This window comes from Dromaius novaehollandiae, chromosome 2 (genome assembly GCF_036370855.1).
Source record: "Dromaius novaehollandiae isolate bDroNov1 chromosome 2, bDroNov1.hap1, whole genome shotgun sequence".
In the NCBI taxonomy this organism is placed as follows: domain Eukaryota; kingdom Metazoa; phylum Chordata; class Aves; order Casuariiformes; family Dromaiidae; genus Dromaius; species Dromaius novaehollandiae.
In genome coordinates, this window is record NC_088099.1 from 143,848,148 (window position 1) to 143,870,660 (window position 22,513).

The 22,513-nt window shown below is 39.7% G+C and overlaps 1 protein-coding gene and 1 long non-coding RNA gene across 3 annotated transcripts; one reads left to right on the forward strand and one right to left on the reverse strand.

Moving 5' to 3' along the window:
* Positions 1-1,802: 1,802 nt before the first annotated feature.
* Positions 1,803-3,525, reverse strand: LOC112994961 (uncharacterized). The gene is made up of 2 exons (XR_010388015.1): positions 2,845-3,525; positions 1,803-2,300 (listed from the first exon to the last, which is right to left on the reverse strand). It is a non-coding gene; the product is annotated as an uncharacterized LOC112994961 (long non-coding RNA).
* Positions 3,526-4,094: 569 nt separating this feature from the next.
* On the forward strand, positions 4,095-20,693 carry PABPC1 (poly(A) binding protein cytoplasmic 1). 2 transcript variants are annotated; one of them, XM_026119596.2, is made up of 15 exons: positions 4,095-4,829; positions 10,150-10,343; positions 10,445-10,560; positions 12,348-12,487; positions 13,185-13,279; positions 14,847-14,984; positions 15,082-15,177; positions 15,682-15,954; positions 16,131-16,221; positions 16,415-16,525; positions 17,335-17,489; positions 17,941-18,025; positions 18,253-18,383; positions 18,692-18,787; positions 20,254-20,693. In XM_026119596.2, exons 1-14 carry the CDS (start codon positions 4,637-4,639, stop codon positions 18,782-18,784), a joined length of 1,911 nt encoding a protein of 636 aa, XP_025975381.1. In that variant the 5' UTR covers positions 4,095-4,636; the 3' UTR covers positions 18,785-18,787; positions 20,254-20,693. The 2 variants fall into 2 exon arrangements, with proteins under 2 accessions (XP_025975381.1, XP_025975382.1); XM_026119597.2 differs by having other exon boundaries at positions 12,348-12,478.
* The last annotated feature ends 1,820 nt before the right edge of the window (positions 20,694-22,513 follow it).

Sequence of the window (22,513 nt, forward strand, 5' to 3'; positions counted from 1 at the left end):
TATCTTCAACATTAGCACTTTTTGGATACAATTTAAAAATGCTTCCTGTGGCTAACGACAAGGCTGAATTTGCACTGTTTCCAACACTTTAGCATAATCCATCATATATCACAAAGTCCTACTTCCTATGCAATGGAGAGGAAATTTGTTGAAGTCTGAACACCTTTCAATAATTTCACTATAGCCTAGAATAAAAAAAATAATTGCAATTACAAATCATAACACTGTTGGCACAAAGGAAAAGCTTATATCTGCTTAGAGCCAACAAAACTTTGCTTTAAGTTACAAAGGATCTTTATTTATCTATGGTAGAACTCTTATGAGTTTTCTAAATGTATCTGTGTAGTTTAAACTAACTAATCAATTGCTGTTACTGAAAAATATTGTGTAAACTTGAGTTACTTTCCCATTTAGTAGGTCTATTAATATTTAGCTGGAAGGAGGCAATGCATCCATCAGCTAAGCCTTATTATCTGGATTGTGAAATATTTCAAAGGTCTATAATTGATAATCACTACTCATTCAATTCCTAGCTTACTTTGGCTTAGATTTACTCAAGCTGACAAAGAAAACACTGAATTACATCTTCCAACTAAATCCCAAGTCTGTAATTTAAAAAAAAAAAAAAAAAAAAAAAAAAAAAAAAAGCAGCTCCTTTAAGAAGGCCAATTTCTAGGCCCAGTCCTGTATGTTTAACACCTGAGTTTGGGCAATAAGCCCAAATGATGAGATGAGTGTACTACAGCAACTTTCATCATTCATCACGTAGAATGTGAAGGCAGTAGAGCTAAAATGGATACCAGAGAGACCCCAGATCAACAGATCAGGTAACACTCAACATGAGCTCTACTGCCAGCTTTCCTTTCTCACCCTGAACCTCACTCAGTGCTCTGAACTCCAGTTCCAGGTAGGCAATTAGCAGAACTAAGCATATAAACATGTAAGTCCCTTAGGGGATTTAGTCTTAAGTGACTCACTAACAGAATTTGCCAGCAACACAATCTAGAGCTTAATTCAAATCGTGTGCCTCAACCACAAAACCATCCTTTCTTGTTGCCCTAAAACACTTAGGCCACATTTTAGTACCATCAGTTAACTATACCTACCTCCTACTGTGCAGCTTTTTCCTTTTATAAGTTAAATAAAATGTGAATTTCCAGTTGAACTTTTTGGGCCAGTATGGGGGGGGGAGGGGGGGGGGGAGACAGCAAAACTTTTACTAACAGTTACATTCCTGCTTCAAGTCAAAGCAAGAGGAGTGTAATCTATGAGGACAAGACTAAAGGAAAGTATTATTTTGCTGAAAGAAGAAATACTAGAAGCATTTACTTAGAAAGCTGCAGTGCTTTTCAACAGTAATTTGAAACTTCTTGTATATTCATCTAAGGTCAAGTATACATTTTTACTGCCCTGAAAACACTCAGTGTTGCAAAACTCTGAAGTCATGTACTGTTTAGAGTAACAGCAAGATCACTGCATAGACCATCTCTGCTGAACAAGACTTGTGCAATTTTTTTAGAAGGTTAGGCCAGAGAGAAATGCTATACTGTATTCTGGCATTCTCTTGCTAGTGCCCAAGAGCGCTGAGGACAGAAGGGGAGTGACCTGACCCACACGAAGGAGTAGGAATATACCTAGATGAGAAGAAATGCATAAGAACATGCCCAGGTGCCAACAACAGAAAAGTGGGAAAGAGACAGCATTATGAAACAGGACAGTCTGAGGAAAGGGCGTCTGTTGAAGACAGACAGAATCCTTTAGGGAAGCAAGAAAGAAGAAACAGGATACTGCATCCTCAGGAGTATATTATAAACGAGAATTTATGATGTTTTAATTTTTTTCATAGCAAAATCACAGTTCAAGTTTTAACAAATACAGAAAACCTTACTATGAGTGTAAGACACTTGACTCCAGCTACATGTATTACTCTTCTGCCAGAAGTAAGCACTGCTATAGCTGGCTCAGCAGAACAGGATGTGCTCATTTGTCAGCTGCTTCAATGCGAATTCAGTCTCTTAGTTTAAAATATTGGGGTGGGGGGAGGTTGAACTAAGATGTCATACTTTGCTGTGAAGTAGATGGGGAGATGCCAGCTCTTCTCTGGGTTTGGTGACCTCCAGCAAGAGGCAGTAAAATTGTAGCAGCTGCTGAATGCAAGTGGAATCCTGTCCATGTGACAGCAAAATTCCACAAGTACTCACTGCGACAGCTCTATTTAAGACTCAAGATGACAAATGCTGATGAAAGAGAAATAAAACAAGATATCAAACTGTGGACCATTCTTCCTCTTTCTGTTGAAACTATGTAAAAGAATACAGAAGAAAAACTGTATTAAACACAAAGAGATGTTATCTCCAAGACTTCTGCAAATCTAGTATCTATCTGTGCTGATTTATTTATTAAGAAGCACACTTCATCTAACTATATTTTTTGTGAAAATATGAAGTCATATTTAATTAGTTAACAATACAAAATAGTAGAGAATTCTTAAAGATAAGAAAATATTTTCCTTTTTTGTTAATTTTTATTTTTAGCTAGCTTCTCCACTCCTAAAAAAAAAAAGAACAAAAAACACAATAGTATGACTGTCACAATTTTTCTAGAGTCCACAGGATGGCTTCTTCTCTCAAAAATTAATTCTTTATATGTCACAAGCCCTGATACTCATCTGACAAGCTTCTAATCAGGCATTATTGCTTTATATTGATCAGAATGGCGGATATGTTAGACATGCATTAACACATGGAAAAAAAAGGATCAGCTTAAATACTGATATTACTCAATCTACAACAAAAATTTAAGCGTTTCAACACAAAATATAGCAACCAAATACATCAAACTTACAGAACAACCAGAACAGAATCTAGATGCTGTTTCCACTAGAACAGCTTTAGTCTATTAACAATGTTTCCAATAGAGATGCAGTTTAAAATTTCTCTCATCTTCCCCCCTCCTGAGAAACAATAAAAATATCAAAAAGATTTTTTTTTTTTAGTTCACACAACTGCCACTGCTGTAGGCTGTGAAAGCTAATTAAAGGTATACAAAGAATTTGAATATTGAGGGCACTATGTCAAGTCTGTTATCTGAGATTACCTAATATCAAAGCCAGACTTCAAAAAAAAGAAAAGGGGTTTACTATGAGACAGGAGATTCTACATCTGAAGGGAAAAGCTCTGTCTTTTAAAGCAGGCCCACAGTCACTACTAGGAAGCCGTCTGAAGGGCCAAGCGCCCTCGTTTTGAGGGGGTTACTTAGAACCGCGGCCGGTTCCTGCGGCGCCGGGGCGAGAGCACCGAGAGGCTCCCGTAGCGCTCCCGGCCACCCGCAGAGGAGCAGAGCTGCCGCCGCCGCCCGAGGCGAGGCCCGACCCGGCGGGACTCCTTGCCGCTACACCGCAGCCGCCCGCGGCGCGAGGCCGCAGCCCGGCCCCCGCGCGCCGGCACGACGGCGCGTCAAGCCGCAGAGGGCGGGGAAACGCGGGGCCCACGCAGCTCCCTTCCTCCACCCCGCCCACCCGCGCCGGAAGCACCACTCGGCGCATGCGCCACGGGGATGGCCGGGACCATCCCTTTCCGGCCGGCACACGACCTTCCCTGCCCGCGCGCGCCGCTGCCGCTTGCCTGCGCCCTCCTCCCCCAGCGGGGCGCGTGCCCTCGCCGCTCCGGTCCGCTTCTGCATTCAGCGTGGCGCGCGCTCCCTCCCCGCACGGCCTGCTCGAGATGGGTGTAGGGCGCTGCGCATGCGCACTGCCCCCCCCCGCCGTTATCCGTTCATTGCGCACGCGCCCTTTGACCCGGCTGGCTCCCTGCTGCCCCACCCCCGCCTTGCACATGTGCTCTCACGTAGACGCATGCGCCGTTGCGCGGAGCCCCAACCGTCGGCGGTGACGTCTCAAGGCGCATGCGCTCTATCGTGCGGCCCTTTCCCCGGCGGCTCCGGCGCATGCGCCATTCCCCACGTCCCCCCGGCCGGGCGCCGGCGCCGCGCGTCTCTCCGCCTTCCCCTGTGGCGGCGCCTGCGCGCTGCGCGCTGTCGGTGCGTGGCGTGCGGTGCGGTGGGGGCGGGTGGGGGCGGGGCGGCTATATATAGTGCGCGGCCGGGGCGGCGGCCTCCCCCTTGTCCCCCGGCCGCCGTCGGTGCTGTGTGCGCAGTGCGTGTGCTCCGGACACCCGGACACGCCGGCCCGGCCCCGCCGCACCATTTATTACTAAAAATACTAAAAAAGCCAAAAAAAATCCAAAAATCCTAAAAAACCTACAAAAAAAATCCTTCCTTCTTCCCTTCCCGTCAACCTTCTGCAACCGGCCGGTTTGATATAAAATAACCCGGTGAAGCGAAGCCCCCGGACCCGGCGCAGCCGAGAGGAGACACTGAGCGAGCCCGACCCCCGCCGAGGCCAGCACCAGCCGAGACCTCCGCCAGGCCCCGGCACTGAGTGAGCCAGACCCCCCCGCCGCGCATCCGCCTCCCGGAGCCGTTAAGTTTCGAATCCGCCTCCGAAGTGCCCCCTCCCCCCTCGGCGCCCCCACCGCCTCCCGCCAGCCCCTTCCCTTACGGAGCCCGGGGCCGCCGCGGCCTCCTCGCCTCGTCAGCGCCCCCCCCTTGCCCTCCCGCGCCGGGAGACGGCGGCAGGATGAACCCCAGCGCCCCCAGCTACCCCATGGCCTCCCTCTACGTGGGGGACCTGCACCCCGACGTCACGGAGGCCATGCTCTACGAGAAGTTCAGCCCCGCCGGGCCCATCCTCTCCATCCGCGTCTGCAGGGACATGATCACCCGCCGGTCCCTCGGCTACGCCTATGTCAACTTCCAGCAGCCCGCCGACGGTGAGTGGCCTGCCGGCGTGGGCCCGGGAAGGGCCGCGGCGCGCGTGCTGGGCGAGGCCCGGGGTGAGCGAGCGGGCGGGCTGGGGGGCGACGCGGGGGCGAGGGGAGAACTCGGGCCGCTGCCTGCGCAGGAGCCGCGTCGCTCCCCCGCCCCCCCGAGGGCCCCGCGCGCCCACCCCGGCCCGGCCCCGTGGCTGCGGCCGCGCGTCCATTTTCCCCAGCGCCCGGGCGCCTCGCCGCCCTGGCTCGGGGTGGGGCGGGCGCCCCACGCCTCCCGGGGCCGGCGTGGCGTTGCCGGGACACGGGCAAACTTGGCGCCGGGCTCGGGGAAGTTTGCGGCGGAGCCGCCGCTGGGTGACATGCGGCCTGGGGCCGTCTGCGCCTCGTGGCGGGGGGAGGAGGCGCTTCCTCGCTCCGCGGCCGGGAACTGAAAGCTCACGCGGAGCCCCTGCGACGGGTGAGGAAGGGCCTGGCGCCTCGCCGCCAGCGTGGGGCCTGGCGGGCTGCCCCGGCCGTGCGGCTGCGGCGGGCACTGCCGCTCGGCAGCCCCCCGGGAGGCTCCCGGGGTCGCCGACTCCGAGGAGGGTGTGTACGGGAGGCGTTTCCGCAGGCTGGCACGTCCATGTGTGGCTAAATGAGGAATCTGAAATAAAGGATAGTTTGAAGAGAACATCATAGTCATTAGCACCTTTTAATAACTACGCGGGAGCTGGGTGTGTGTGCATGATTAAGAAGCATGAGAAGGAAGTGGGACGTACCGGGACCATGTAGTAGTTTTGTAGACAGTCAAGTCAAAGCACAGGCCAGAGCAGAATACATTAAAATACATTTGTCAAATGTGAGGAGGGGATGAAATTACCTCGGCCTCCTCTCCTTGCTTTTTATGTAGTAAACTGATCCATTTGTCTTTGCAGTAAACTCTTTGACATTGTATTTGCAATTTTTTTAATTAAAATTTGCTTCATGTGTAGTGTTGCTGCTACTCTAAAGTTGTATCATCAGCAAGGAAACTTTCTATATAGTTCTGATCATCTGTTTGTGCTAAACTTTGGCAAGCCAGCTCATTCATTTGGAGGGCATTTTTATAAAAGGATAGTTAATGTGACAGTTAATGTGAACAGTTTTAAGTTTTGCTGGAGTCTTTGATAAAACGAAAAATATTTTGTCCAGTAAGAACATATTTGATTTCAAGTATAGTTAAGTAAACAGTTTTCTACTATGATGGTTTCATTTTTGAATTGTTTGATGGTTTCATGGTGTGAAAGTGAGAGATTTGAACTACGAACTTTTCAAGCAACTGGATTAACTGGCTTTCAAAGTTAGCTTTGTTATATGGGTATTACCAGATCAGACTTCTGGTGTACTGATGATACCTGTACATATGTAGTAAAAGTTACTGTCTCATCTTTTTAGTAAGAAGGTATTTCACCTGTTATCAGTTCCCTCACTTCAGAGAGCTTTTAATTTATTCAGACATTGTTTAGAATGAGAGGTTTTAAATGCTTAACAAGCATTTTAACAAGCTTTAAGTGCTTGTTAAAATGATTATTTTAACATACTTTTGTCTACTTTCAATTGATTAAAAGCTTACAGTGCTCTCAAAAAAGAAAAAAAATAAGGGGTTAGCACAGAACAGCTCAGTACTGTGGTTTGATAACATCAAGGCAGAATTCGAAGGTGATTCAAGTGCTTCTGTCCCTTTAGTAATGAAAGAAGTCTATAAAGGTTGACCTTATCTTTGTGGTTAGGTAAGGTACATGTTTAATCCTACCTCTTTTGCCTCAGTCTTGCAATTCGCAAAATATTAGAACTACTATAGCTTTTTCACGTGTAAGTGCTTAGATTCAGAGGTTGGGAACATGCTTCCTGCGGATCTGGAGTAGCATTTTTATAAGCATTTTTGGACTGGGGATAGGAGATCCGATATTTTATATTTACTCCAGTTTTTCAGCTAAAAAGTATTTCTCACCCATGTCAAACTTGCATCTGGCACCTACTTAGAAGCACTTGTTTAAAATAGCAATGAAGTAACTTAAATGACATTTTGTGATTAAACTTTTGCAACGTTTTTAGAATTTGATATTCTTGGAAAATACCTTAAACACATTTGCACTTTTTTTTGTAGATCATAATTTCCATTTTATGAAAGCTTGAAATCAGAGCTGAGGATGAATGGTTATTCCTACAGTAACATGAGCTTCCAAACTACCAGCATTTTCTTGGCTTAGCCTAATTCTTACCTGCATCTCAGGCTGTGTTTATTAAACAGCTAGTAACAACTGACTAGGGTTTTGAGAAGGTCTTTGAAGGTGTGTTTGACATTACCAGCTGTCTATAAAGTAGGGATCCCAAAGCTCTTCCAAAATCTAATTAAACCTCATGACACACTTGTGAGGTATGCACACATTTTATAGTTGTGACTTTTCTGGATTTGAGTCATTGTCCGGACTGACACCCAGGCAATCTTGTTTAATCAACAAACTAGAAATAGTTATGAGTAATTTAAAACTGCAATTTTTTCTTCAGAATTTTAGAGGACTTTTGTTTCCAAAGATTTATTATTTCGCAGTTATTCCTATGCATGTTTAGTACAAATCTAGCATTAAGTGTTTATTCATTTTGAAGCTACTAAAGTTGACTGTCCAGCTTGTTCACAACTAAAATGGGAACTGGTGACTCATTCAATAAAAGCTTCAGCAGAATCAGCAAAAGTATAGCATGGGTAGGTGTGTCCATTTGGTAACAAGTTAACCACTGAATGGAATTGTCTCCTGCAAACTAATGCACAGCCTTTTATGGGGAAAAATTGAAATATAATGAAAGTAAGCCAATTTTAGTAGTTATGAATAGTGAATCGGTAGCTTATACCTACTTTCAGATGAAAAGTATTCTAGTAATGTTTTTAAATACATTGTAGAGTGACAATGTGGTGTTAAGCAGAAATCTTTATTTCTTCTACTTCCCCTCCACAGAACAGATGAAAGTAGTTGAGACTTCCCATGCTATCCTTTTCTTTATGGAGAAATTGCATCGGCCTAAGACGTGCTCACTACTAATTCAGAGTGACGATGTTTGTAAAGGCAAAGATGGACCCGCTCTGAATCAGATGTTTGGGAAACGTGTCCCGAAACACACATTTTTCAGGCATGTTGGGATTATTCTAGAAGCAATTAGCATGAATTAGAAAAGCCTCTTTTGTAGTAAAAGCAAGCCCTGTTACTACTTCTGGAAATAATGAACTGTTTATTACTGGCACTTTTGCTGGTGCTGGCAGCAATAATTCTAATGACTTCCAGGGTAATACCAAAATTTTAGATGTTCCTACAGTAGCATGTCAGATATCCACAGTTCATTTTGTTTGGTCATCAGCTTTTTGATAATTTAAGGTCTTCACGTACTTGCCATTTGTCATTATCGGTAATGCAGACTTCAGCTTTGTATCAGTTTGCTTGCTACTGTCATGTGAGTAGGGTAATAGTGTTAATAGAATACCTTTTTCCACTCGTAGGTTTTTTTTTTTAACAGAAAAGTGACTGATAGATTTGCACCTCATTAACTTCTACAAATATATTTCAAAATATATTATCTTCATGTTCACTTGTAATCTGAAAACATGGCAAGAAAGGAGATAGTGTGATGTACCGCCTGGACAGATTCTGATAAGTTTTCTTTGGCCATGATATCCAAAAATATAGCTGAAGATAAAAGCAGAACTTATTGCATGTTTTTGTTCTTTTTTAGAGTGGGATTTCACAGTTGTGGTTGGTTTTCAGTCCTCTTCCTAAGAAAAGCAATTAACTGACATGACTACTGGTTTTAAACTAATACTAAACTGAATTTTGGTTTGCCATTAATATGTTGCTACTATACCATTTAAATGATTGTAAATGTTCTTTTTGTTGTGACCAGATAGAAAATACAATCATTTGCTTTCAGTGTCAACTCTGCTCTGTCCATTAAAAAAAAAAAACCTTGCTACCTTTCTAGATGTTTGCAGCAGGAAAATGCATTTTGAAATGTATTCCGGTGTTTAAGGGCTCATGGATTAGAAAAAGCTGTTCCACAGGAATGATATGGCTGTTGGATTAGAAGAATGTTCTGCCATTAATTATGTTTTAGAATGTTTAGTTGTTTTTTAACTAAATTCAGTGTTGTTAACATTACATTGCTTTGCTATATGCAGATTGCAGTGGAATGATTTAGTGCCAATGGGTGTGACTTCACATATTTTGGGGGATTTTTTCAGTATTTTTCCAGTTATACCAAAAATAAAAATGAACAGGAGCTAGTACAGAAGATCATAAAATGTCTGTCATAATTTAGAACCGTTGCTATTTTTTGCTTAAATGACTTGTTGACTTAAAACATCACAGGTATGTCTTGTTGCTTTGAAGGGATATATCATGAAAACTGAAGATGCCTTGGCACTTCCATATCTAAATATACTGAGCTCTTAAATTCAGGCTTTGAAAAGTTGGTCATGGAGTTCTACTGGAAAAACTACTCCACTGGAGTAACAAAACCTGGTTTATGTTACTTCATTTTGCTTTTTTAATGCTTGCTTTTTCATTGAGCTTGTGTGTTTCGTTGTGTGTTTTTAATATATTATTTCAGATTTTCAAAATTAAGTGCATACTGGTTTTACTTTTTTACTTTGAACTTTCACTGACCTAGAAGTTCATCATAGTGTGTGGTGTGTGTTTTTTTTGTTGTTTTTTTTGTTGGGTTTTTTTTTTTTTTTGCCACAGAAGAATTGTGAGGAACAGCTGCATGAACCAGGCTTGTACTGCACCTAGCAAAGCAATTTTGTCAGTTTATAGGTATCTGTGGTTTAGAAGCTGTGCCTAGTGTAGGCACAAATTATACCCGTAAAAGCCTTTTCATTGATATAATATGCATCTACAGGGTGGGGGGAGGGGAGGAAGAGGTCAACTGCTTTTTACAAATGTTAAAAACCTTTCCTGGTGTGGAATAGGTCATAGTTGCCATCAGTTGATACATTGCTTCTCCTTTTGTCATAACAGCTTTTCATAGCAAGTGGGCTTCAGTCCTTTAGGCTACTGGGATGTCTACTGCTTATCCAGCTGATTTGTGCACCTTCCTTTTTGTTGAAGTGTGGATTTTGTTGAAGAATTTTTGTTTGTTTTTACTTTCATAAACAGAGGGGCTTTTCTGTTGGAAGTTTGGTTTTGTATTTTGTTGGTGATACTGGACTTAAAATAGCTAAAATTTTATGAATAGTTGTTGTGCTTCCAATTCTACTTGTGTGCTCATTGAAATAACTTTAGTGTTTCAATTAATTTCATGATGTTTTTTCCAGCTGAACGAGCTTTGGATACCATGAACTTCGATGTCATTAAAGGCAAACCAGTGCGCATCATGTGGTCTCAGCGCGATCCATCTCTACGTAAAAGTGGTGTAGGAAACATCTTCATTAAAAACTTGGACAAATCAATTGATAACAAAGCTTTGTATGACACGTTTTCTGCTTTTGGAAACATTCTGTCTTGTAAGGTTAGTGGAAAATTATTAGTGTGTTTAATGGTTTAATGTGAAAAAATCTAATTAGATTGGAGCCATTTCATAGCTGTTACAACAGGGTTTTTCTTTAATAGGTGGTATGTGATGAAAATGGATCCAAGGGTTATGGATTTGTACATTTTGAGACACAAGAAGCTGCAGAAAGAGCTATTGAAAAAATGAATGGTATGCTGCTTAATGACCGCAAAGTGTAAGTACATAAATACATAGTTTGGGATCAACAGACTGAAATTCATTTTACAAACAAACACATACTTAAAGCTTATCCAGAAAAGACAGATTGTTCTGAGCATTTCTAATTTTAAAGAGGATTTAGAATGTTAGTACTAGGAATACTATAAAAAGTATTTTTTTAATGTATTCTAAAGTCAGAATAAATTCAAACAATGCTGCTAATGGCCTGTAAGGGGGGGAGGGAAGGGTTTATTAGTTATATCCTGTAAGTCAGTGTTGCAGTGAGACTTTGGGGACTTCAGCTCAGTAGAATTAGGGTCTTGGGACTGTCCCTGGTTTTCTGATATTACTGGTCTGAGATAAAATATCCATTAAGTGTTCTGAACAGTATTTCCTTTATAAGAGTTGTCTTCATAGGTACAGTAGTTACCCATTTTTTGGAAGAAACTTAAAGCTGTAAAGCTACTGAATCTTGAATAGGGGTCTGGTTACATTAAATGTTCTTAAAACAATGTCTTAATAAACACATTTTTAGGGAGTAGGAGTAAAAAAGTGTAAATTTATTTTAATGGTACAACTGTTCTACGCTCCAGAAAAGAAAAGGCTTCTCAGCTATGCCTAAGGGATCATTATGGTATTCTGTACAGTTGCAAAAGAATAGCTCTATTAATACTCGGAAGAGTTTGGAAAAAGGGTGACAGAAATCAGCATCAGCACTGCCATCACATATTAATCTTATGTTGAGATGGATGGATCAGGCCATATCCAAGAAGAATATATCTTTTGAAACTTAAACTTTCCTGCTTGATATGTGCTCAACTGGCAAGACTGTGGATGTTTTCACTTGGCTTTCATCTTTATACAACCTTTTTAAAGTAGTAAAAAGGTCAGCATATAATCATAATATAAAAGCACAACATTTATGTAAATGTCTGATAAAACACATCATAAGAGTTAACTTTGCTTGAGGTCCTGTTCAGACCAGGCATTTTAAAGTAGATTAAAGTACTTTTCTCACTATCAAAATCTGCCGAGCACAGTATACTATCATTACCATCCTTGGCTACTGTAAATCAGGCCGAGTCACAAAAATTTAAGAAAATGTTGAGTTTACTGCATACTTCTTTATTAGATCTGCTAGATTTGGAACTATAAAGTTGGACAATCCAATAAGTTAGTGAGCAAAAGTCTACTAGAGTCAGAAATCGTGGTGTTAGCCATGTAACTTCTGTTCTGGAGCGGGTCCTTGGATCATGGAATTGTTGTGTTTGGCTGCTCTTTCTTCTCTGACAATATGAACTGACCTTTAGTGTTTCTAGCCAATTCGCAATGGTATTTGACTAAAGAGCAAGTTGAACTGTGTTGGGACGGGGGAGGGAAGAGGGAGATAAGTTAAATATCCCTTACTTACCATTGGAGAATGGTAACAGTTTTAGGACTGCCAAGTTTTTAGTATGACAGAGAGGCTATGCTGGTATCTGGAATTTCTAGCCACTTAGGACTCTTCCCCATTGTGTAGCTCCTGATGTCAGAGAGGCTGTTTTACACTTACAAGAATGAACAATCTTGCCAACGGCTCAAAAGCATATTTATGCTAGTAATTGCAATAAGCACACTGATCTCAAAAAGGATAGTGAAATTGTTTTTCTGATGGAGCTTTATCTTTACTATTTTATCTAAAGAATTTCATGCCTATGATGATCAATGAGACTGATTAAGAATAACATATGATGTCAAAGGATTAAAATAAAACTTTACAACTTAACAGCCTTGCTTTAATCTACACTGTTCTCCTGTAACTAGATTTGTTGGAAGGTTTAAATCCCGCAAGGAACGCGAGGCAGAGCTTGGAGCCAGAGCAAAAGAATTCACCAATGTTTACATCAAGAATTTTGGAGAAGACATGGATGATGAAAGACTTAAGGAACTCTTTGGCAAGTTTGGTAATGTCTTAAAGTTTAAGTTTATATAAACATCAGTAAAGTTCAGATTACTTCTTGTATCTGCACCATGCTTCATATTATGAGGGATCAGGCAGCTGTGTGAAGGTGATACAGAAAACATGTACTGAAATGTTAGTACTTGATTCCAATTTCAAATTCAAAAATTTCAAAGTGTGGTAGTATCCACTGATGAATTTTAAATAGCCAGAATAGTACCTATACTCCACCCATCAGAATTGCTTCTGATAATCTGATAATAAGGCATCTATTTAAATAAGATTTTAAATAGAATTTGCACATTTTTGAGGTTGCAGATGTTTTTTGCTTTAATACAGATCTATTTAATACAGATATTATTAATCCATTGCAAGATATGTGACAAATAAGTTTCCTGTTGCTTTTTCACTGTTTTGTAGCCTTATCTTTATTTAGGATATCTCAACTTTTATCATTCAATTGAATTTTCATTGTTGGCTCCTTATGAAATTATAAGGAACTGCACCGTTTTCACTGAAAATACAACAGGAAAGAAATTTAGTGTGGCAGATTTCAGCCCAATCGGCTAATGTTCAGCATCATAGTGGGAAAATCAGCAATTTTGTATTAACGGGTGGTGTTTACTAGACTATTACTGGTGCTGGAGTATGGAGAGAATACACTCTGCATATGCAGCATAAGTATTTAATTCTCTTTTCAGGTCCTGCCTTAAGTGTGAAAGTTATGACCGATGAGAGTGGAAAATCCAAAGGCTTTGGCTTCGTTAGTTTTGAAAGACATGAAGATGCCCAGAAAGTAAGCTTTTGGACTTCATTTTAGGATGTTTGTAACTGTGACCTGAGTAATAAGCTGCTTCTGAGTCACTTGGAATCTTGAAAATCCATTAAGGATTTTTAATTGATCAAGGATATCGGGGAAACAAATCTGCTGCTTAATTGACTTAGCATACTTTCTGTCATTTAAAATGCTTTCTTATAAATGAGCAAGTGTCAGTTGGTTTGAAGCCTATTAAGTTAGGATACTCTGAGACAGCTTGAATTAGTGTAGAAATGAGGAATCTTGAATAATTTAAGAACCTGTTGTAGTTGTGCTTAAAGGTCTCACAGAGATCTGGACTTATGCTGAGCAATATACATGCATAGTAAATTATGACATCTCTGCAAAACCCAGGTGAATAATTGAATGCAATTTGGTTGCACAAAGCATTTGTGCAAGTGCAAGGCAGGAAGAATTGTGTTTTCTAACTTCAACACTGCAAAGTCAGCAGGAAAGCTATTAGTTTTACGAAGTACATTTGGCACAGCTGTAAGAAAATAAACAGAGCCCTGTGATGCTGCTTTTACTCTGAAGAGTAACTTTGGAGAAAAGGTCCTTTTAATTTGTATGCATGTCTGTAACATGCTGGTAAGCTGCATAACTTAATTCTTTGACGGTTGGTTTCTTTTATGTATCTGTTTACTGTGGCAGTAGGAATATAGCATCAGGAAAAAAGCTCAATACAAAAGAAAAAATCAGCACAATAAATCAAGTTTGCTTTTCAAAAAGCATTTCTTTTATTTGTCAGTAGTGCAAGTATACAAGCAACAGATTGGAAAAAATACTGTCTTACATCTAAAATATTTAGTATTGCATATATTCTTTGAATTGCTTCTCTTACAGTAGTCAGGGACACACTTAATGTTTAATATGAGAGATTCCAATATTTCATAAAATACCTGTTTTCTAATGACTTACTGTGAAGGTATAGAATAAAATAGTGACCTCTGTTTTTAAACTAATTTAATAAATCTGTGCGAAAATTTTCACATCTAACTGCAGTTGTAACTCAAAACAGTATAAAAGAAAAAGGTCATGTTTTCCTACTGTAAGTGCTTTCCTAATGAAAGTTGTTTAAAAAAAAAAAAAAGCCATATATGCAAGCTGTAACTTAACACAGAGTAAAGAAAATCTCCAATTTCAGATCTTTTTTTAAAAACAAAGTCAGGTGTGTGAATTAGAGCTTTTCAACTTAATTTGCTTGCTTTTCTCTACCTTCAGCAAGAAAAGTAAGGCTGCACAAATGATTCCTGATTGTGTGACTTTTTTTTTTTTCAACTTCCTATGAGAGAAGTTTTTTGTACTCCTTCTTGTGACTTTTATTTAACATGGACAGAAGCAAATTCAGAAGGCAATTGCCATTTTACATCAAGCAGGGAAGTTGTGGGGTGCTTTGTTTCAGCAATTGATATTGATATTTTAGATGTTGTGGTAGGCAGGTATTCTTTTTAGAATCCTTACGTAACTTTATATTTGAAGTAGAATTTTTTGTTTCTAAAAAACACTGAAACACAAAGCACTATTAACCTTTTGTTTCTTAATGAAGGCTGTAGATGAGATGAATGGAAAAGAGCTCAATGGGAAACAAATCTATGTTGGCCGGGCTCAGAAAAAGGTGGAAAGACAGACGGAGCTCAAGCGCAAGTTTGAACAAATGAAACAGGACAGGATCACCAGATACCAGGTTCAGTTTTAATTTGAGAGGACTAACTTTTATTTTATGATATTTTTAGATTCATATGGGACACTTGCTTTCAAAATAACTAGACTTTTTTTTTTAGGGTGTAAACCTTTATGTGAAAAATCTTGATGATGGAATTGATGATGAACGTCTTCGAAAAGAATTCTCCCCATTTGGTACAATCACTAGTGCAAAGGTAGAGTAAAATTTATGGATTGCACTTGTTCTTTCTCTGAAGGTGAGCAGTGAACCTTCCCTAAGGAAGAGTGATTTATTTCTTTGACTAACAATAGTAAAATGCCAGAGATATGACCCAGTCACCTACCACTGCTACTGGTGTTATATATGCATGGACATTACTTTCTCGTAAGCAATCTCGTAAAAAAATTACTTTTGTACATTTTTGAAATTAAGCATGTCATATAATCATCCCATCTTGAAATGAACAGAGTACTGACATCAATATAAGAAAATCGCATCTTTTCAGTGCAATGATGTGCTCATTGTTCCTTCACTGAGATTTTCATCTGTGTTCACTAAACAATTAACTTGTAATTAAGCGATTATATTCCTTTTTATAAATCGATTCAGTAAAACAAACTTGTGATCTCACTTGTAAGCTGAAGAAAGGAACTCATGCAAGTTAAACAGGAATACATATAATGTTCTCTTGTTTTAAAACTGAATTTTATACTGACAGGTCATGATGGAAGGTGGCCGCAGCAAAGGATTTGGGTTCGTATGCTTTTCTTCACCAGAAGAAGCTACCAAAGCTGTCACAGAGATGAATGGTAGAATTGTGGCTACTAAACCATTATATGTAGCTCTAGCCCAGCGTAAAGAGGAACGCCAGGCTCATCTTACCAACCAGTATATGCAGAGAATGGCAAGTGTAAGAGCAGTACCTAATCCTGTAATCAACCCCTACCAACCAGCACCTCCTTCAGGTTACTTCATGGCAGCTATCCCACAGGTATGTACAGAAATGAGTAACTGAATGTTTTATACTATCTACACAATTTGTTTAGATTTAACAGTAAATATAACATGTATCCGTAATTTCAGCATTCTGACTTCATAGCGGAAAGGTGATTGACTGTTTGACATGCCCTTTGCCATTAACAGTTACTACCGTTTTACATTTGACAGACTCAGAACCGTGCTGCATACTACCCCACTAGTCAACTTGCTCAGCTCAGACCAAGTCCTCGCTGGACTGCTCAGGGTGCCAGACCTCATCGTAAGTCACTTTCTTTACCTTTTTCTAGTGCTCACTGTAAACTCTACAGCATTTACCTTCAAACTTTTTAATACATTTTCACTGAATTACAGCATCAGTTTTCTCTGGGTCATGTTATATGGTGTTATTTCTGAACTCTTCTCACCATTCAGTGTTTCATGATGTAACTTTTTACATTTTTTTTCTAAAACAGCGTTCCAAAACATGCCTGGTGCTATCCGCCCAGCAGCACCCAGACCACCATTTAGTACCATGAGACCAGCTTCTTCACAAGTTCCACGAGTCATGTCAACACAACGTGTTGGTGAGTCTCAGGTTTCATTTCTACAAACCTTTTAAGTATAAAACAAAAAAAGCTTGCTTGTTCTGAATGATCCCTTAAAAACCTTTAGGAGTTTAATATCATGTGTGCTACTACTTCCCTCCTTTACTGGCTCTTACTAGATAGATAAGCTAGCACCATCTTCTAATAGTTGCTCAAAATGTTGTCCCAGTGAAGACTGATAATCAGACTCCTGCTGTGGTCCCTCTCTTTAGCATGAACCATTTCTTTTCTTAGCATGCATTTTAACAGCGTTGTATGACAGCTCCTGCCATTTCTAAACATCATTGTGGCAATTGTAGTAACAGGTTGTGTGTAAAAAATATTGAGATGGTATTACAATTTTAACTCTTACTTTGCTGTTTCCTATGACAAAATATTATCATATGTGCAATGTCTGCACATTGTTGAATGAACGACAATTCATTGTAATGGAGTCTTAACTCTCCCAGAATATATTAGGCAATAGTATTTTTAGCTAGCTACTTCCTGAAAATATCAAATTAAGTTACTACTCAGCCAAAAGTGAATATTTTCTTACAGACTGGTTTTGTATTGCAAGTAAGAAAAGCAATTAATTAGAGAAGTGGCTGGAAAGTAACTCCTGGTAAACCTCTAGCTTTGAACCTTGAGATGTGACTAATGGTCTGACAGTTGACAGTACTACTGTAAGATGAATCTATAATGAAATACCTAAATTAGGTCTTCAGTTTGGGCTGTTTTAACTTCTGTACAATGTATTCTAAATAAAAATTGAATTATTCACATACAGCATTATTTTATCTTTTCAGCTAATACATCAACACAAACAATGGGTCCACGTCCTGCTGCAGCAGCTACTGCAGCTACTCCTGCTGTACGCACAGTACCACAATACAAATATGCTGCAGGTGTTCGTAATCCTCAGCAGCATCTTAATACACAGCCACAGGTTGCTATGCAGCAGGTATGTAATTTGGGGTTTGGGCATGCTTTTGCTGTGTGGGTTTTTTTTTTTTTTTGGTTGGTTGGTTTGGTTTGTTTTTTTGTGGGTTCTCTCTTCCCCCCCCCCCCCCCCCCCCCAGGAGAAGTGTGTGGGGGGGGGGGGGTTGTCTTTGTTATTCTAGAATTCAGGGTCCAGATTATAGCACCAGAGTTAGACTTGGGCCTTAAAATATGATTCAGGTTCACCTGGGACAGGATATGATCCCATGTTACTTCATGTTTCTGATACTCATCTCCAGTATCACTTAGCATTTACCAGCACTGTCTTATTAAACGGACTTGGTTGGAATTTATTCTGTATTTCTGACGGTGTACGCATTGTTTATGCCAAGTTGTGGAACATTGGGTGTTTGAACCTGCATCTACTTATGGACAAGAACTTAATTTTGAAATGGTGTTAAATTAATTTGCAGCCTGCTGTCCATGTGCAAGGTCAGGAACCCTTGACTGCTTCCATGTTGGCTTCTGCCCCTCCACAAGAACAAAAGCAGATGTTAGGTATGTATGTGGTATCTTTCTTTATGCCTTGTGGCAGAGGCTAAAGGGTTTGGGGCCTGTGTTAAAAAGGACTTGTAGGGGACATTCAGAGCACTTTTGTTTTAACTTAAAATGTAGATTAAATGGTTTTAGCCTTAGAACAAGGAGGTACTGCGTTTTCCCCTTAAATCTAGGCTGCATTTGTCAGATGAGATTTATCACTGTGGTTGACTATTTTTTTCCCCCAGGTGAACGTCTATTTCCTCTTATTCAAAACATGCATCCTACTCTGGCGGGTAAGATCACTGGTATGTTGTTGGAGATTGACAACTCTGAACTCCTTCACATGCTCGAGTCTCCTGAGTCTCTTCGTTCGAAGGTGGGTGGATTTTTGCCTTATGCTAGTTTCATAAGCGGTTAAATCTGCACTGGCTTAGTAAGTGTTTATGCTGGCAGAGTGGAGTAGCAGTAATGCAACAAAGTGGCCCAGGGCAAGGAGAAGTTAGAATATCCTCTTTCAGTGGGTGGCAGTGACTTATGCTAGCATAAACTGGGGCTGTAACCATTATCCTTTTCTTTTTAATGATGCAGGTATTGTTTGTAATTTAAACTGCTTCATTAACTTAAATATGCAGAAATAATTAAGCTTACCTTTGTTGTTTGTTTTTTGTTTGTTTTCCTTACCAGGTTGATGAAGCTGTAGCCGTACTACAAGCCCACCAAGCTAAAGAGGCTGCTCAAAAGGCAGTTAATAATCCCACTGGGGTTCCAAGTGTTTAATAAGTAAGTTTTCTGGGTTTTTTTGTGGAATACAGTTTTATAGGTTGATTAGAGCAGTAGTCCTTAGTTGATGGCCTATAAGAAAAATGTTTCATTGCACTCTATCATTTGCAGCCACAAAAAGCAGCATTTATTGTCACAGTTGAGACAAGTTCTGTGCTCAGTACTGTTGTTCAGTTTTGTAGCTCATAAATGCAAGTCTTCAGGAAAAACAGAAGCTAAGACTGTATCCACTTGAGGCTGTTAGTTGAGATACTCAGGAATTTAAGATTCAAATTTTCTTGAATAAAAGACACCATATGTGTAAATTAAACTTTGAAAATACTGGCAGGAATATTTCTAGAATTTGGGATTAGCTTTTTTCAGTTCTGGGCATGCTTGCAAAGATGAGCAGTTCTATCAAACACCACCATTTATGCTGTTGTTCAAGAGGAACATTAGCAAATTTTGGAAGAGAACTAACCTTAGAATGATCTTTACTCCAGCCTTACTGTTCTGCAAATGTGGAATAGCTTATTTACACTATAATTTATATAATTGCTTGCCAAAATCTGAAATTACACAGTAATTCACTAAACTGTGCATAGTCTTGACTTTACATTTTTGTGAATTTAACTTAAATGTCAATTAAAATATTAGTTATCTTGATTATCTTCTGAGGTGTTTATATCTTAATTTTACACCTCAGGAAGAAGCAAAAGTGGTATCTTCACAGTTTCAAAAGGGGAAAAACTGTTGTAGAGCTCAACATAATACAGGAGTCTGTTCTCCATTCAGTCGCGTTAAATTCTGCCTGCATATAAACTTACTTTTCACATTAATGGTTATTAATTGAATAGGCCTGCTTTTCAAATTTGATCATTTAAAACTTTTTTTTCTTTGGCTTTTTGTTTCTGCAACCCACCTTTTGGAGGCAGAATTGAAGTCATGTTTTCTTCACTTTTCTTCCCTGCCCCCTTTTTTTTCCACTAGTGATGTTTTCACACAGGAGATAAACAAGTACTGAATAGTTATTTGTCCTAAACTAAACTGCTCAGATTTTGAGGACATAACTTCTTGTGTCCTGTAATGTTTCCATAATTGGAATATGAAAATACTTGTATTAAATGATTTGATGGTTTTCTCAGTATGAGATTTGGTAGTCTGGCCTTAGAGTATAGGTGACCTGCAATCAAATTAGTAACAGTAACAAATTATTGTGCTTAGCCCTTGTCCAAGGCCACACTGTACTGAGTATTGTATAAAGAGAGTTCTAGACTCAGTTGTCTTTCAAAGTAAACTTAAGATACCTTCCTTCTGTATCTGTAAAAAGTGAGATACATCTGTAATATACTGCTTGTAAAATTTTTGCATGGTATGATTGCTACTGTGAAAGCCCCAAATATTATTGAGCTTACAGTTAAAATAAGCATAGCAGAAAACAGAACTGCTTTAATTTCAAAAACTAAAAACATTATTTTTGTTTGCAGAAAGATCCGGGACTACAATCTAGAACTTCGCTTCACCGAAGAAAAAAAAATCTAAACATGGAAAAACTATTAAATATTGAGAAAAACATTGCAAAATATAAAATAAATAAAAAAAGGAAAGGAAACTTTGAAGCTTATGTACAGAGCAATGCCGGGACTAGCAAAACAAATGTTAGTCCTAGATTACTTATTGATTTAAAATTTTAAAAAAATAGTAAAATAAAAAATACAAATTAATGTTTTATAAACCCGGGGGAAAAGAATTTTCAGCACAGTACAAAAATTTAAAGCATTCCTTTCTTTAATTTTGTAATTCTTTACTGTGGAAAAGCTCAGAATATCACCACTGTTTTAGTTGACAGTGAGAATTGATAGCTGAGCAAAGAAATGTAATTTGGATTATAAAATTCTTGCTTTAATAAAAATTCCTTAAACACTGACTGCCTTGTGATGGTTTCTCTTTTCTACAGTGTCCTTCAAATAAGACTGTTGTTCCAGAATACCAAGTTGGAATCTCACCCTATAGTACGTTTTTGCATTGTCTAGAGAAGATTAGCCTACACTGGGCCACCTGTTACTGATATAAACTTAGGCATTAAAACAAATGAAAAGACCAACTACATCCACATCTAGGTTTTAAATCCCTAATACCATGTCTGATCTCCTGTCCCCATCTAATTATAAATAAATGTTGAAGTACTATACCTTGGGATGATCAGTAAGAAATACTCTGTTATAAAAGGCCTGTGTTGGAACTGTGTAACTTACCAACATGTGAGAATCCCATCTGACTGCCAACACAAGGTGAACTTGCTCATTGTGGGAGTGTTGTGGTGGAAGGAACAATCTCTGTGTAGATCACTTGCTGTTTCTTGGGAAGGCCAGTTAAGCCTGAACATGCAAATTACTTCACTGTAATTGGGGTAGAGGCAGATTAGTATGGATATAGGTGAACCAGCAAGGATTCCATCATTTTGAGATACTTGGACGATCCCTGTCATCTCCTTGTTGCCAAGTTACATAACTAACATGAGGTTCACAGTGATTGAACATATGAACACAGGGCTTCCTACAGCAAAAACAGTGAGGCTTCAGGTGGTAAAGCATTAAAAATTGAATGCATATTAAGCATTCAAGCTTAAGCACATTAAGGTCTTGCTTTTTCAATAGTAAAAAATCCTTTTGTTGACAGGACTGCTTAATCCTTGGAATTAGGTACTTCTGATGCTGTGTTCTCTAATGTGAGTAAACAGCTAGCGTTAGCTATTTTTCCTGTTGATAAGGAGACTTACTGGCTTAACTTTGGCTTTTCTACACTTCGGTAAAGAAATCCTTGTCAAAGGCAACTTTTAAACAGCTCAGGTAGCTCTTTGGTAACTAAATTACTGAGTTATTACTATAAAGCAGTACACTTAGGGTGCTTTAAATCAGCAGATATGAAAACTGAGAAAGACATCTGAGATTTAATACTGTTCATGATTACATAATCTTCACTTAATGATCTTTTCAGTAACTTCCGGCAGTAATGTGTCACAAACCTCAGCTTATGCAAATCTTGCTACTACTTTATCAAGTTTTGTGAATGGTGAAATAATAATTCTAGCAGTTTTACTGGCCAGAGGAATCTCTTTTTTCCTGCAAAGGTTGCCTTCTTGATTCATTCTTTATATCTGACTGTCATTAAAAAAAGGGGGGGGGGGCATGGTTTGGGGTGGGTTTTGTTCGAGGGGTTTTTTTGCTTCTAAAATAGTTCCTTAATGTAAATCAGGTCTAGTGTACAAAGTCTTCACCTGAGGCTGACATGACTTTCAGGTAACTTGTGTGTTATATGTCAAAAAGGGCAGCCAATAATTGTTGAAAGGGGGCAAAACTGAAAAGAGCCAACACTGGCCCATGAGCTGTGGTTAACCTTTTAGAGGACCATCCTGAGGTGAAGAGTTTTAGTGGGATTAGAACTGTTACAGGTATAGGAAGGCTGCCTAGAGAGTCAGAATCTAACAGGAGCTTTCACTGCAATACAAACTTCTTTCGCTGTAAATTAACACATTCATTGAGCTTGTTCATCTACAGATGATTTATCCTCTAGCTGCTGCCTTGGCTTTTTTTTCCCCCTTCCATTAAGGGAGCATTGCCTTCAGAACGAGGGGCATTTTCTACCCAGTTTAGCCCATAATTAGCTCTGTATAGGCTGCTCACACAAAATTGACAATGCAGGGGAGAAAGGAGGCAACAAGATGCAATTTTGCAAAAATTAACTTGA

Coding starts and splice junctions, on each gene's coding strand:
- PABPC1 (XM_026119596.2), top strand. CDS start 4,637: ATGAACCCCAGCGCCCCCAGCTACCCCATGGCCTCCCTCTACGTGGGG. Junction 4,830..10,149: donor CTTCCAGCAGCCCGCCGACG/GTGAGTGGCCTG, acceptor TGTTTTTTCCAG/CTGAACGAGCTTTGGATACC. Junction 18,026..18,252: donor AGAACAAAAGCAGATGTTAG/GTATGTATGTGG, acceptor TTTTTCCCCCAG/GTGAACGTCTATTTCCTCTT.